A 14,305-nucleotide genomic window follows, 5' to 3' on the forward strand; every position below is an offset into this window, starting at 1 on the left:
AAACCTTTCGATGCGACTCCATAAAAATACAGCTGATAGTCGTAGAAAAATATAAAAGAAAATCCAGTACTTACCGGGAAAAGAAAAGCGAAATACTTATCCAATTTGTCGAGAAAATCGATTAGGCCCATCCCCCTAACCACCCCTATTGTCAGAAGCCCCGCCTCCGCTCGGGGTTGATATCCACACAGCACACACACAAACGCATTTACATCTCAAATTAAACTTTATACCAAGCCGGTAAGACACAGGCTCCGTCCGCAGGGTGGCCGTGTCGCCCCACACATTGGGGACGCAATTCACGCAAAATGGCCACCCTCTGCGGTATAAAATTAATTTTCAAACTTTGTTCCGTGTCAGTCTCTTTTCGCATCGAAAGTGACGAGAGTCGGCTCGTGCATAGAAATGTCGGGAACTCGAACGCAAGTTGCAGACTCGTCGACGTCGCCGCCGCTGAAGTGGGTGTTCGAGGGTTTATGTATTGTATTGAATTTCCACTGATTTTATAGGTATGTAAAGTATGCAATCGTGTTGTAGTGAGAATCGTCGCTTGGACTATTCGGGGCTGAAGTTTACGTACGTGGATGGTTCAGATGACGAGGGGCCGTCCATCACCTCGGAGCTACCGTCGTGTGTGTATGCTGCCGCTCGGAGCCGCCTGCAGTTGCCGCTAGCGGCCTACGTCCATCAGCACACCAGACAGTTACATACAGGTACATATTATTTTCTTAGCTATGCAAAGTCATAGAATTATTTTATTTATTTCTATCTCATCGCGAAAATGTCTATATTTCAGTGCAAACAATGTTATGAGAAAAATATGCAAACCTAAGAAAATACAATCAAATTTCTTGTTAATAAATATTAAAATCATTTATTATTTTCTTCCAATACCTATGTAATGATAAGTTTTTAATTATAATTTTAAGTAGTGTGCGAATGTTAGTTTCCTATTTAGGAATATTACTGTTAAGTGCTGAATAGTGCTGTTTAGGCACAGTGTAGTTAGGTATCTCATTTAAAATATTAACTAATGAGGATGCTAAAATATGATAGCAACAGCAAAGTGCCACGTATGCAATAATATTGTATGTACTGTATCTTTAAGATGGAATAATAATTAATTCTTACCTAATCGAAATAATGTTGTTATCTACAGTCAGCGTTATTGTTTCGTATTTGAACCGTTTGACTTTTACAATAAACTAATCAGAAATGGTTATAGGTATAGCCAATTAAAAATTGTCTTAGATATATGCGATAGTTTTTTTGTAATTATAACTTACCTACCTATTAGACAATTATCTACTGAGCTTTGTTACGAGTTTTAAAAGATCACCAATGACCAAAGCTGTGCAAGTCTGCAGCCTTTATTTGTTTCATAACTTTCAAAACTTTTCACTACACATTCATTCCTTAAAAGCAATAAAATGTACTTAGCTCTATTTTCAGAACGTACCTAAATTAGGTAATAGGTAAGTATAATAATAAAAAATATAATCTTACACTAAGAAAAACTCTAAACTTCAGTTGGTACGCTATTGTTATAATAAACAAATAATAAGAATATTTTATAATTAAACATTGTCTTCTGATCTTTGTATATACAGTTTTCATCAAAATATATATTTTTTGTGCAATTAGTCTTTGTAAATTCCTATGTTTGTTGATAACAGATCCAATGAGAGTAATCCTCTGTTGTAAATCAGAGCTTTATCAATAAGCTCCCAATTATAAATCAATTTCATAATAGTAAATAACATTGTTTCGTTGTGTACGATGAATGAAGGATCTAGAGTCATATCTATCTACATGTACCTGTTTTTGATGAATACTTTTTTAGAAATGGTATACACTCCTCCGTATTACAAAATTTTGCCATCTAGATGCAGCGCGTTTGCAAATTTGTCTTAACTCCTTTAAGTTTAATATTGTGTAATTGCACGCCTCTTAAGCGAAGCGTTGAGGTGGGTACTACTGTCACTTCGCGCAAAACATCTGATTTTTCAAACTTAAAATGTCTTTATGTATCATACATTGCACTTGTAAGATAATACATACACACACATATTAAGAAAAAACACTATTTTTAACGTTCATGATATTTTTGATGTCATTTTTGTTATTTAAACTAGTTAAAAAACAGTTTAAAAAAGTTCGGTCTTGGACGTCCGTGTGTCTGTATGTGCGGATCCTTTTTCTTGTTAACACGATAGCGACCGAAATACTTTACTAATCGAGTCTTTTTTTTTCTCTTACGCTTGAGTATGCTCAGGAATAGAACCCTTTCATTTTTCAGGGTCTGATTCGATGTGGTTTAATTGTTATTAAATAAACAAAAATAATAATTAATAAATATTTATTAAAAAAAATTATGAGGCGTGCACTTTTGGATTTTCCAAATTTTTTTGTTTAATTAGTTTAATTTTGTAATCGGTAGAAAAGGATACCTAATATCTATTTCATTCACGTCTATTTCATGAATTATGTTAAGTAAATGAATAAATGCTAATGGGTACCACCACCTAGTTCCTTTCCATATATAGCGCTGGTTTTGAGTACAACTTTAAGGTATGTTTTTCCATATAGATGGGCTCTTGGACACATCAATGGACTCAGAATACCAGTGCGGTGGATCTCCATACCGCGTGCAGAGGGCCGCAGCCAATGTGAGGGAACGACGGAGAATGCTGAGGTCCGGACCCAATGGGTATCTTTTAGCTTGATTAATTATTATTATAGTCGTTTGTTGTAGCTAGCTGTTGAAGTGGACTGCTTTCATTCTGATACATAATAGTGGTACATGGTGGTGACCAATGTTTTCTTCTGGCTTATTAATGGTTGCATGGAAAGAGATAAAACAATATTTGAATATGGTTTTAAACGGTGGAGAAGTTTGATTCAATGGATGAGGAACTTTATGAGTTGTTTAAAGAGTTATAGAAATTACTTTTTTTTTTCGAGAACACAATTCATAATATGGAGAACAGACAACTTAAAACATAATATTTTGGTATGAAATTTTCGGAATATCCAGTTATGCTACCAAATAAACATTATAAAGTTTGACATTCCGCTTAAATTAATTATTTTTCCAAAATAATTGATAGTATTATTTTTACTAATTGTTAGCTACTTATTTTAACTGCCATACCTACAACCATCAGTTATTTGGCTGAGAAAGTTTCCAATAAATCAGATTTGCCGTAAAAGTAAAACGGAAACAAGCATACAGAAATAAATATACTTACGTAATAAGTACACCTTATTATTCTCAGTAGAAACATTTAAATTGTATCATAGTTCCTATAGGTAGGTATGCTTAAGTTGACAAAATATTAGCCAAAGCCATAACAAATTAGTCTTGTCTGGCTGATCTATTGTCTCCACCAGGCTGGTTTCGATATCTAGGGATGATTCCCTTTGAACGTTGATGAAACCTCATTGTCGTCGAGATAACTATTAACGGAATTTCATTAACTCTGATCGAAATATGGGTTCAGTCTATACGATAGGTAATAGCAAATATGAAGAATTCTATATGACAGAATTTATATATACTTTTTTAAAGGGGGACTTGGGTGTTGATTATGGTATAATAATAATAAAACCAGTTTAAAGGAATTTATGTGGTAGATAAGATGGCTATCAGGTGATATTATGCATGGTTTTAACTCTTTCTTACATTCTTCTTTAATAGTTACTTCTATAAAAATGCTTTTGGTTTATAGATAGTAGGTTTTTATAGTTTGCCTCATTGGAATATTGGTAAGTCTCATCGAGAATATAGTTAAAAGAATAACTAATTAGTACGTATTTAGATATTAATTACCTTCTAATTAGGAATAGCGATGATTTTGAAAGTCTACATATTTTGAAGATTTTTCCATCTTTAAATCATCTCTATTTCTAATACCTTCTTTGATGAACTATACATATAAATATTTAATGGGGAAAAGCACTTAAAATTACGCTTATTTACTTTTAAGAACATTATTTTAATTTATCTAGTCACTAGTCTATATTAGCCTAGAATTGGCCTAGAATAACTGTTATTCGTACAATTACCTACCTAAACGAAAACTATCATGTTCGACGATACATTGCATTTCCATCCTTTCATTCTACCTGCAATAAATTTCGTAAACCGACGGACTGAAAATTAGAGCTTTTCCGAATTGTGTTTACGATAAAATGTGTAAATCGAGTTTCAATCGTGTGTCTACTAACTGTTCAATATACCACGAAAATACGTACTATTCCGAATGGCGAATTGTATTACGAATAGATCGTATTTTCATTGATTAATTGTTTCTATAAACTATATTTCGTAAACTCGACGGACTGAAAAGTGAAAATTGTTTAGTATTGTTGAAATTGTTTTACAAGTCCTATTATCATCCTTTCATTGTTTCTATAGACTGTTTTGTTAGTCTAGTGACTAGTCAATAATACTATTTTGGTCTAGATTGTACTTATTGATGGACTACAATAACAGTAACAGCTCTTATAGCACCATACTGGTCATTGGGTGCTAAATAATTTTCTTTCTTTCATTCTAACAATATAGTACATAATATTTAGCTCAATATTTTCTATTATGAGATAAATTAAAAATCCCAGACTGAGGAACTACTAAAACGTATTTGTGGCGTTGTGTCTTTAGCAGTATAAACTCGGCGTTCGACGAACTGCGGGTGCACGTGCCTACCTTCCCCTATGAGAAGCGGCTCAGCAAGATCGACACGCTTCGCCTCGCTATCGCTTACATCGCTTTGTTGCGAGAGGTAGGTTTGCTTTGTTTTATTGGATTCGCATTAGATCGGTTATTTGGCTTGCTTTTGTAAGCTCAATGATGGTCTCGAAGTTTTGTGTTAAATAAATAGATAAACACGGATATACCTAATAGACCGTGGATTTATAAGGTGGACTAATATAGGGTTGAAACATGGCGAAATTTATGAAGTGTTTTTAGAATACGATCCAATCATTGGTTATGCAAAATAATTTACGTATTAAAAACTGATAGAAAATCTACCTGACCTGTGCTTTTATTTTCTTTCGCCCATACATTTACGTCTTACGAGCAGACATTTTACAGGGATCAAATAACCTAAATAAAACAAAAAAAATATCCATTAATTATTAAAGGCATAGAAGGGAAGACATAGATAGTTTAATAATATATTTTTTACAGGTTTTAGATGCAGACTACGACCCGTTGACTTACGTAGAGAAATGTCTCCGAGGCGAGATCAAAGCAGATCGAGCTCATTGGAATACGAGCGGTAAGTAAATTATTTGTTTAAGAAAATCACACCTGAAGTTTTAAGCTCTTCTTGTATTTCTGACAAATATTTCGATCGAATGTCTTAATTTCCTAATACAGTATGATAAATTGTTTCAGATTTAACTGCTAGATTGTCATGGATCAATTGGGAGAACCTCGGAGTAAACCCGCAACGCCGGAGTGTCCTGACTTCTTTAGCACTGAGCTCAGAAAACCTACAATATCCCCATAATTGATCAGCATTGTAGACCGCTTTTCCTTTCGTCTCGGTTAATATATATGTGTATAGTTTCAAAAATTTCTTTACAAACTAAGTAGGAAGACATTTCTTTGAAACTCTGCCTAGGTACAGATTTTCTTGTTTTCTCGTGATTGTGATTTCAAAAAAGTCCCAGATGGGCGGGCTGCATTAGTAGATTTCTTTTTATCGGTACACCGTACAAATTACGAAATTTCTTTGAAGCATTTGGTAGCCGTGTATCTAGGACTAGAAATTTTAATCTCTATAATATTGTCTTCCACTACTTTTATGAATTATACGGCATCCACTCTTTCTTATACATACCTACTGTAATCGATTAACGATTTTTTTCATATTTATTATGGAATGCACAAGTCTTTTAATTCACGCACCTTCACTAAGCTATCTTCTACAATCTATATTATCGAAATCCATATAAATGTTAAAATGTATATGTATTATAATAATATATCTAAAATATATTATTCAATTACAATTATTAGACTAAGCATAGTAGCAGGGTTAATTGATACCTAGTATTTTTATAGTGGCTGCAATTAGGATGTATGCATTTATAAGTGCAATAGACCATGTTAAATTTAAAATATATTCCTACTTTACAGGCAGATAGTTACAACAATACCAATTAATTATTAGAAAAAATAATTTTAATAATGGAACTTTTATAATATCTAATAATCATTGATCACATGGATCCATTAATATTTAGTAGTTTTATCTTATAATATTATTAAACACTAATATACATATTGTATATATATATATCTATTTTTAAACTAATCCACATAAAAACTTAAAACGAATCATTTGGTACCTAATCGATTCGAATAATTAAATTATTACTGAATAGTAGACATTTTATGCGTTTCTTATGGTAGTAATAATAAAATCACCAAAACTGGGTGGGGCTTCCCAGTTACCTCAGACTTCATTTAAGTGAAATTAGCCAAAAGTAAAAGAACTAAGGAATATAAATTCATACCGCGATGATTTCAGAGTCCATATGGATTTTCTCGTTTAACAAAACTAAATTAGTAACAATGTGTTTTATTATCTTAAATTAAAGATTCATTCAATATCTAAAATATGCTCCAGACAATTTATTGATATTCATTGTCCAGTTTGTTTAATAGCCAATGAAGAAGAAGAAGAAGAAGAAGCCAGAAGAAGTTTTCATATAAAATATACCTACAACAGTAAAGACAATGAGACATCCTAAAATATGTTCGAGGCAATTTAAGTACTTTTATTCAAAAATTCAAAGAAAATCTAAGTTAAAATAGCCTTACTTTGATGAAATTTTATGTGTATTTGGCGTCGAATTTCTAAAACATACAACAGAGTAAAAAATAAATAAAAAATACACATTAAATGATAGATTTATGCTTAAAAATTTGCAATCAAAAAAATACATATTATATGATTTATGAAAGTAATGGAATATTTTAAAGTTCTCTAGAATTTTCGATTATATACGGGAGCGCAAACGCTGTTACGGCAGACCGCGCTCCGCGCTTAGGGAGTAGGACGTGTTGCGCTGCTCCGTCAGACACAAAATTACTAAAGTACGTTTTTCCCGCGCGTAGTAGTCGGGAAGCCCACGATACTAGATTAGAATTGGTGGAGTAGACGATAACGAGATAATAAGGTCCTATAATGTTTCCACTTTGAGCGCTTTCAGCCTTTGCTACTCGACTACACGATGATCGCGTTCAAACGTAAAAATACTAGCTTTCGTCCAGCGCAATTTTGTATTAGGACTCTTCACTTGCTCGCTACCTGGGAACTATTATCTTATCTTCTTGTCTTTTCATATGTACCTTTTTTCCTTCTTATTCCTACATCTACTTAAAGTGATTGTACAACTCTTATTTTGTTTATTTAGGTACATTAGAAATAATACTATTTATTTAAATTAGCAATTTCGATCTCTATTATGTCTTATATTAATTGTAGCTATTTACTGTCGTCTCCGTAGGAAAATCTTATGTAGGTACTATAGGTACAAGGGAGGTATGAACTCGAATATTCTATACAGTTGCCACTTAGTTGTATTATGTATAACGTACACAGTACAATATACCTTAATATTTTTTACTGCATAGCTGGTATATTGGTAGGCTCACTGGTAGTGACTAATGATAGAAGTGATCAACCGTTTTAATTCTACCTCAGTCTCAATTTAGAACCAGTAATGTCGAACATTCTTTTTCTTACTTTATTCATAATATTATGGTGTTCATAGAACATTCGATACTCACGACTTTTTAAGATTAGTGTGCCTAAATATAATAAAAATAAGATAATAATTCTGGGATTTCACAAGTCTACAAAGTAGCCCTTTTACTGCCATCTAGTAGTTGTATAGATTCTCTGCATGTTAGTATGTATTTAGTGACGTTTTTAATTCCTGTATAATATGTATTTTCTCATATACTGGACGTTATGAGTCAAAATTATCATTTGTAAGTACTCAGTATTAATAAGTTTTAGTAAAACCTTCACGATGTATTACAAATCGTAATCTTATGTTAGTTTGTAGGTACACTTACTTTTCGTGCATGTAATACCTTATAATTAGTGTATACCTTTATTTATACGGAAACTTGACAATCAAAATCTTTTGATTTATATTTATATGTATCTTATATTGCCAAATAATATCTTGAACTTGAATAATTTAAGACTATCTAGTCAATATGGTGCAATAATCTACTTTAAGTATAAGTATTTATAACTTCCATGTATAATTAGATAAGTTTAATTTTTAGCTCCTCTGAATTGTGACTTGTGATTTTTTGTTATAAATAAAATACCTTAACGATCGTCTATTGTTTTATTTCGCTTAAATATAATTTAAGGAAGAGATCAACAGGCTCGGAAGATTTTTACAATTCTCTATGTTATATTGCTTATTTCATGTCTATCTTAGATGTCTATGTTGTCATTTTCTATGTACAATACATAATAATAAAATAATTATAATAGATGGCCTAGTCTATACTATCAGTAAAAATACCGGTACCTATCCTTAATTTATATCAATTGTATATTAAATGACATTATGAGGCAATTATTTTGGAAAAATTATTTAAAGCTAAAAAGCATTATTCGAAGAATAAACTCTCCTGGTTTACACACCCTTCAAATTAACTTCCATGTTGCTTTAACAAGGCTTACACCTAAATATAATAAATAATAATATAGATTGTCAGTCTTATACCTAAATACAACTATGACTGAGATAAACACGTGTAGAAACTGTACATTACATAAGAGACAATATAATACAAGTACACAAAAAGTAAATAGTATAACAACAATTTACGGCCAGTCTTCTAAATCGTTTTTAGCGTGCCACGTCAAGCCTGAGCCAACTGGAGTGTGTCTCGACGGGAACAAGACGTGCCTTATAAAAGTCCTACCTTGAGTCAAGCCCAGGAATATCCTCCAATTCTTTTTCTTGCCCAAATTGTATGGGTTTCTGAAGTTTGGATTTTGTTTTCGCATGGCGGCGTTGATGTGCGCCTCGATACTGGTTTCCCCTTTGCCTATATTCTTTGTGTGCATTACGACAAGTGCTCCCAGAGCTATGAATACTGCGATACAAGCCACAGCCACGAAAATTACGGCTTTTCGTTTCCACGGGTTAGCTGATATGAGTTGAGCTTCTGTAATGAGTGGCGTTGGTAGGATGTGTTCTCGTGGGGAGTTTTCAGAGTCGTATTCAAGGATATCCTTTACGGGGACGAGAACCCCGCTTTGGTTCAGCCGTAGCGGGTGGCCTATTAGTTCTGGCTCGTCTTTTAATGTCACTGCATCTATAAAAGAATAAAAATGTTAATAGGAGTAGTAGAGAATGGCTACTCCACATTCAATACATCAACAAAGTCCACACTAATTAATGCTTCGAGAAATGTGAGGCATGATAAGAAAATAATTAAACAATGTACATCCTCCTGAAATATCTGAACAGACAACTGAAGAAACTGGAGAACCATAACAAACTGGAAAACCAGAGTTAATTTTAAACTACGCGCTACATTGTGAAGTTCAATGCTTAAACCATATTTAAAAAAAATGTTGTGTGGTTTTATGAAACCATGGTAAAAGTGAAACTTAGGCACAAAATTATCGTATTTGTACGATAATTATCGTACGGTTCGACCGTCACGCGACATGCGCTACACAGACCAAAAAGTTTGAGACGATGTAATAAAAGTTTCACTTTAAAAATACACATCCTATGTAACATATTTGCTACTAAACACTTACCTGGATCATTGATCCAAATGACCACATATCCAATATCTAGCCCAAAGACTATAACAAATGTCACACCAGCGACCATATATGCCATGTACAGGTAGAAGTATCTAGCATTGAAGTATCCTACACAATTGTTCAACCATGGGCAGTGATGGTCCATAGCCAATATGCACTTATCGCAGACAGAGCAGTGGTGTGTCCGTGGAGGCTTTGGGGATATACACTTCTTGCATATACCAGCTGCTTCTACTAACATTGCACCCTGAAATAAACATAATGATCAACTTTGGTGTACAGTTATTGTTAGCTTCATAAATTATGTTGAAATAGGTTTATGCAGTCAATTTATTTACTCATATAGAAAGAGATATACTGTAAAGGGAAACTTGTCCTCTTATAAACAATACATTAGCAGTTTTGCTTGATTGATTTTTAACATATTTAACAATAAGATCTTAAACAAAACACATAATATACAAAACTACGTACATGGGGTGGTTGTCCAGGTGGGGTTGTCACAGCCATATAGTAATGGAAGACTATATTTAATAGTAGCCAGTTTCCGAAAATCACAAGAAACACAGTTAAGTAGGGATTCCGATGCCACCAGTAAGGTAAACCAATCCAGTAAGCAATCGCTACTACACCACTTGTGAGTACCGTCACACAGAATACAAAAACCTGAAATTATTTAGTAACAACATATTTTAATTTTTATGTGTCGGCTAATATAAATTTTAAATTAATTCATTTCACTAACATAAATAATAGTTTATGTATCTATGTGTCTGAAATAAATGAACAAATAAAAATTAAATTAAATTAAATTATTCAATATATGCACTATAATAATTGCATTCAAGGTTTACCATAAAAAATAAATACCTTCCCCAAACTTCCAGAAAAATTATCCACAAACCAAAATATAGGTTCAAGCAGACAATCTACTGCATAACTTCGGCTCATGTGTGCATTGTAGGAGAGCGAATGAAACGTTAACAAAATCTGTTGATACTTCCAAACGATATAATCTCTGAAATGTATTCCATTATAGTAAATGAATTTAATGTATTACATTGATTTTAGAAAAAAGATATAAATTGCCTATGCTTTAAGGAGCTGAAATAATCAAAGCATTTTAATTTACAGCTAATGTATTGGATAACTTTGAAATTGAATGCCTGCAATAGTAAAAGTAAAAGAGAAATCTTTATTGCTATTGATTTATAAACACTATACCTGACTCTCTGATATATCTCTCGCCATTTGAAACGACAACGTATGGTAACCATCTTGAATGTAATTTTATGATCGTTTTATTAAAAACGCTAAATTTCATTCAATATATCCTAATAATTTAGATTTTATGTCCTAATTTTAGGTTACACATATTTGTTTATCTGCGGGCCTGCGGCGCTTCATAGCAAAATTTAAGCTGTACGTCAATATACGTCAATATTCACAGACTCTGAGTTCACAGATGACAGATTAGTCGTCACTCGTTCACTTTAACCACAGATAATTATTATGATATTATCTGTTTATGATTTTTCATTACATTTATTTTTTACTAGCTGTGCCCGCGACTTCGTCCGCGTGGAATAGTGACTGCATAGTAGTTACTACTTAACACACAATTATTGAGTAAACACGTCTTGAAACACGTACTATCATATACAACTAAATTATAAGTACTTACACTTTATTATAAAGTTAAGAAATAAAATAAATAATAACACAAAAGAACTGTTAGTAAAATTTATTACTAAACTGAGCTATAAAACTTAGGTACAGAAGAGTTCAAAATTTCCAGGATGTGGTTATTCTCCCGCTCCCATATTCCTTCTACTTTCACAGACTTTCAACTTTTCCCTTTCACCCCTAGTAAATGGCAGAACCGATTTTGATCTAAACCATGTCTAATCATACCTATATATTATGTACATGTCATATCCTTTCGTTTGGTACTCCATTTGGATTATTTATCCCCACTATCACCCCTAAGGTGCCCTATATGTAATAAACAGATTAACCAATTTTGATAAAACATGACTAATTGTAATTCACACGTCATTTGATATGCCGCTTGATTATATTATTTGACCACGTTCGATTATTCATTCCCACTTTTACCGCAATAAATCAATAAATGGATGAACCGATTTTGATTAAATATGCCTCATCATACTTCTCACGTCAGGTCATGCCCTTTCATTTGATATGCCACTTGGATATATTATTTGACAACTTTTATTCCCACTTTTATACCTAACTATATCCAATAAATGGATGAACCAATTTTGATAAAATATGTCTTATTGTACTTTACACGTCATGTCTTTCATTAGATAAGTCACTTGAGTATATTTGATAAAATTTATTTATTTATTCCCACTTTTACCCCTATATCAAATAAATGGATGAACCGATTTTGATAACATTGGACTACTTAATTGTTTCTGACAGGTCGTCTTTTTTCATTTGATATATCACTTGGGTATAACAGACAGCATTCGTTTTTCTCATTCCCACTTTTGCCCTACATATATATTTATTGGATGAACCGATTTTGATTAAATATGCCTCATTATACTTCTCACGTCAGGTCATGCCCTTTCATTTGATATGCCACTTGGGTATATTCGACAACTTTTATTCCCACTTTTATACCTATATCCAATAAATGGATGAACCAATTTTGATAAAATATTATGTCTTATTGTACTTTACACGTCATGTCTTTCATTAGATTCGTCACTTGAGTATATTTGATAAGATTCATTTATTTATTCCCACTTTTACCCCTATATATCAAATAAATGGATGAACCGATTTTGATAAAATTTGACTAATTGTTTCTGACATGTCGTCTATTTTCATTTGATATATCACTTGGGTATAACCTACATTAACAACCTACATTAACAACTAACATTCGTTTTTTTCATTCCCACTTACCCCTATAATATAATATAATAAACAACTTATGTAACAAAAAACGCATCTAATTCGTATTACCCGTTAGCGAGCTACGGTGGCACAGACAGACACGCAATACACACATAGCGGTCATAACACCCCTCTTTTTGCGTCGGGGGTTAAAACCTACGACATAATTTCAAAGACCTTTTATATAGAAAATTTACCCAGAAGTAACCATAATGCTATTTGTACAGGTTTTAGACTTATGAGCAAAAATCTAAATAAAGGTCCTTTGACCCCCCTACTACCCCCTCAGCATAACCACCCCCCCCCCACGCTTGGGGACTTTCGATATGATCATCTGGACATGTCAAGGAATAACTTTAGCGTATAATTTACGTAATAAAGTAATTCATGTATAGAATGCCTTAGCAAATGTTCGCTGTGATTACTTAAATGGTCATAACTTTTTTATTTATGAACCGATTGACATGAAATAAACACTAAATGTTAAATGAAGCTTACCACAATATATTAGTGAAAACCGCATCTAAATCGGATAAGCCGTTTCTGAGATTAGCGTGTTCAAACATACAGACAAACAGACAAACCGACAAACAGACAAACAGACAAAAATTTTTTTAACAAAAGTTTTGGGTTTGGGATCGATTTAGTAATAACCCCTGCTAATTTTTTTTTACATATTTTCATTGTACAGACACCACTTTTCTAGAATTTTATTATATGTATTGTTGATATTATAGTTTTCTGTTTAAAATATGTTTTGTATATAAAATTACGTAGCTACATTAAAAATAACTAATGTAGCAAGTTAATATTATGGTCTACAGAAGAGTCCGCAATTTAAGTACGTAATTTCGTATGCGTGTAACATTAATGAACTTCCCCAACTCCTTGGTAGTCTGAAAATTTTCTCTATGTGGATTCGAGAACGGTATAAACTAAGGGTATAAATTTACATTTTACATCACTTTAGTGATTGTTAATTCACTCCATAAAAAACCCTCAATTACTGGACATAGGCAAAGTCCCTTTACTGGGTGGGGCCATAAACAAAGAAAAAGCCCTCAACTTTCTTGATGTTGTCTAATGTCTGCGTGTGTAAATGGGGGCTCGAGTACTCGACTGTTTCTCTTGCGACACCAAACTTTCCTATGAGCGTGAGCCATTCTATATAGATACGAAGAGTAGAAACATAGTATGTATAAAGAGAACAAGTGGGCCGTCTCCCGGCGTTTAGGAGCGCATGGTACCTAAACTCACGAGGCGCAAGGCTGTGTCACGTTGATATTTTAAATAATGTTCTATGCAGACACCGACCGCTCACAGCAATTGCGCGGCCCTCACGAGAACGCGATCTAACGCAACGGTCCATGATAAGGAACCGAGCGGCGTTGTTTGCGTGAGTCAAGCTTGCGTACGTACATGCTATACTCTTTGCGTACATGAACGGGTGCGTGGCCAAGCGCTCCGCGTACAAACAAACGACGCGATGTACCTTTGTTCTAAAATAACTTACTTGTTCTCTTTATACTATGGTA

General features: G+C 33.2%; 2 protein-coding genes across 2 annotated transcripts; one reads left to right on the forward strand and one right to left on the reverse strand.

The window, feature by feature from the left end:
- The first annotated feature begins 369 nt into the window (after window positions 1-369).
- Window positions 370-5,552, forward strand: Fer2 (basic helix-loop-helix domain-containing Fer2). The gene is made up of 6 exons (XM_089699595.1): window positions 370-458; window positions 538-713; window positions 2,590-2,710; window positions 4,667-4,787; window positions 5,198-5,288; window positions 5,408-5,552. The coding sequence occupies exons 1-6, from the start codon at window positions 406-408 to the stop codon at window positions 5,524-5,526; spliced, it is 681 nt and encodes a 226-aa protein (XP_089555721.1). The 5' UTR covers window positions 370-405; the 3' UTR covers window positions 5,527-5,552.
- Window positions 5,553-8,396: 2,844 nt separating this feature from the next.
- On the reverse strand, window positions 8,397-11,247 carry LOC149491411 (palmitoyltransferase ZDHHC16B). Its single transcript, XM_089698081.1, has 5 exons — window positions 11,061-11,247; window positions 10,707-10,854; window positions 10,311-10,502; window positions 9,828-10,083; window positions 8,397-9,373 (listed from the first exon to the last, which is right to left on the reverse strand). Exons 1-5 carry the CDS (start codon window positions 11,111-11,113, stop codon window positions 8,877-8,879), a joined length of 1,146 nt encoding a protein of 381 aa, XP_089554207.1. The 5' UTR covers window positions 11,114-11,247; the 3' UTR covers window positions 8,397-8,876.
- Between the last annotated feature and the right edge of the window lie 3,058 nt (window positions 11,248-14,305).

Source organism: Colias philodice, chromosome 1, assembly GCF_061535455.1.
Source record: "Colias philodice isolate Cphi_HAF_F1 chromosome 1, ilColPhil1 Martin Lab GWU primary, whole genome shotgun sequence".
In the NCBI taxonomy this organism is placed as follows: Eukaryota; Metazoa; Arthropoda; class Insecta; order Lepidoptera; family Pieridae; genus Colias; species Colias philodice.

Excerpts from the sequence above, each read along its gene's own strand:
- Fer2 (XM_089699595.1), top strand. The coding sequence starts at position 406 with ATGTCGGGAACTCGAACGCAAGTTGCAGACTCGTCGACGTCGCCGCCG. Across the intron at positions 2,711-4,666 it reads CTGAGGTCCGGACCCAATGG|CAGTATAAACTCGGCGTTCG; the intron begins GTATCTTTTAGC and ends TTGTGTCTTTAG. Across the intron at positions 5,289-5,407 it reads AGCTCATTGGAATACGAGCG|ATTTAACTGCTAGATTGTCA; the intron begins GTAAGTAAATTA and ends AAATTGTTTCAG.
- LOC149491411 (XM_089698081.1), bottom strand. The coding sequence starts at position 11,113 with ATGGTTACCATACGTTGTCGTTTCAAATGGCGAGAGATATATCAGAGA. Across the intron at positions 10,503-10,706 it reads TTTCTGGAAGTTTGGGGAAG|GTTTTTGTATTCTGTGTGAC; the intron begins GTATTTATTTTT and ends AAATAATTTCAG. Across the intron at positions 10,084-10,310 it reads CACCTGGACAACCACCCCAT|GGTGCAATGTTAGTAGAAGC; the intron begins GTACGTAGTTTT and ends TGTTTATTTCAG.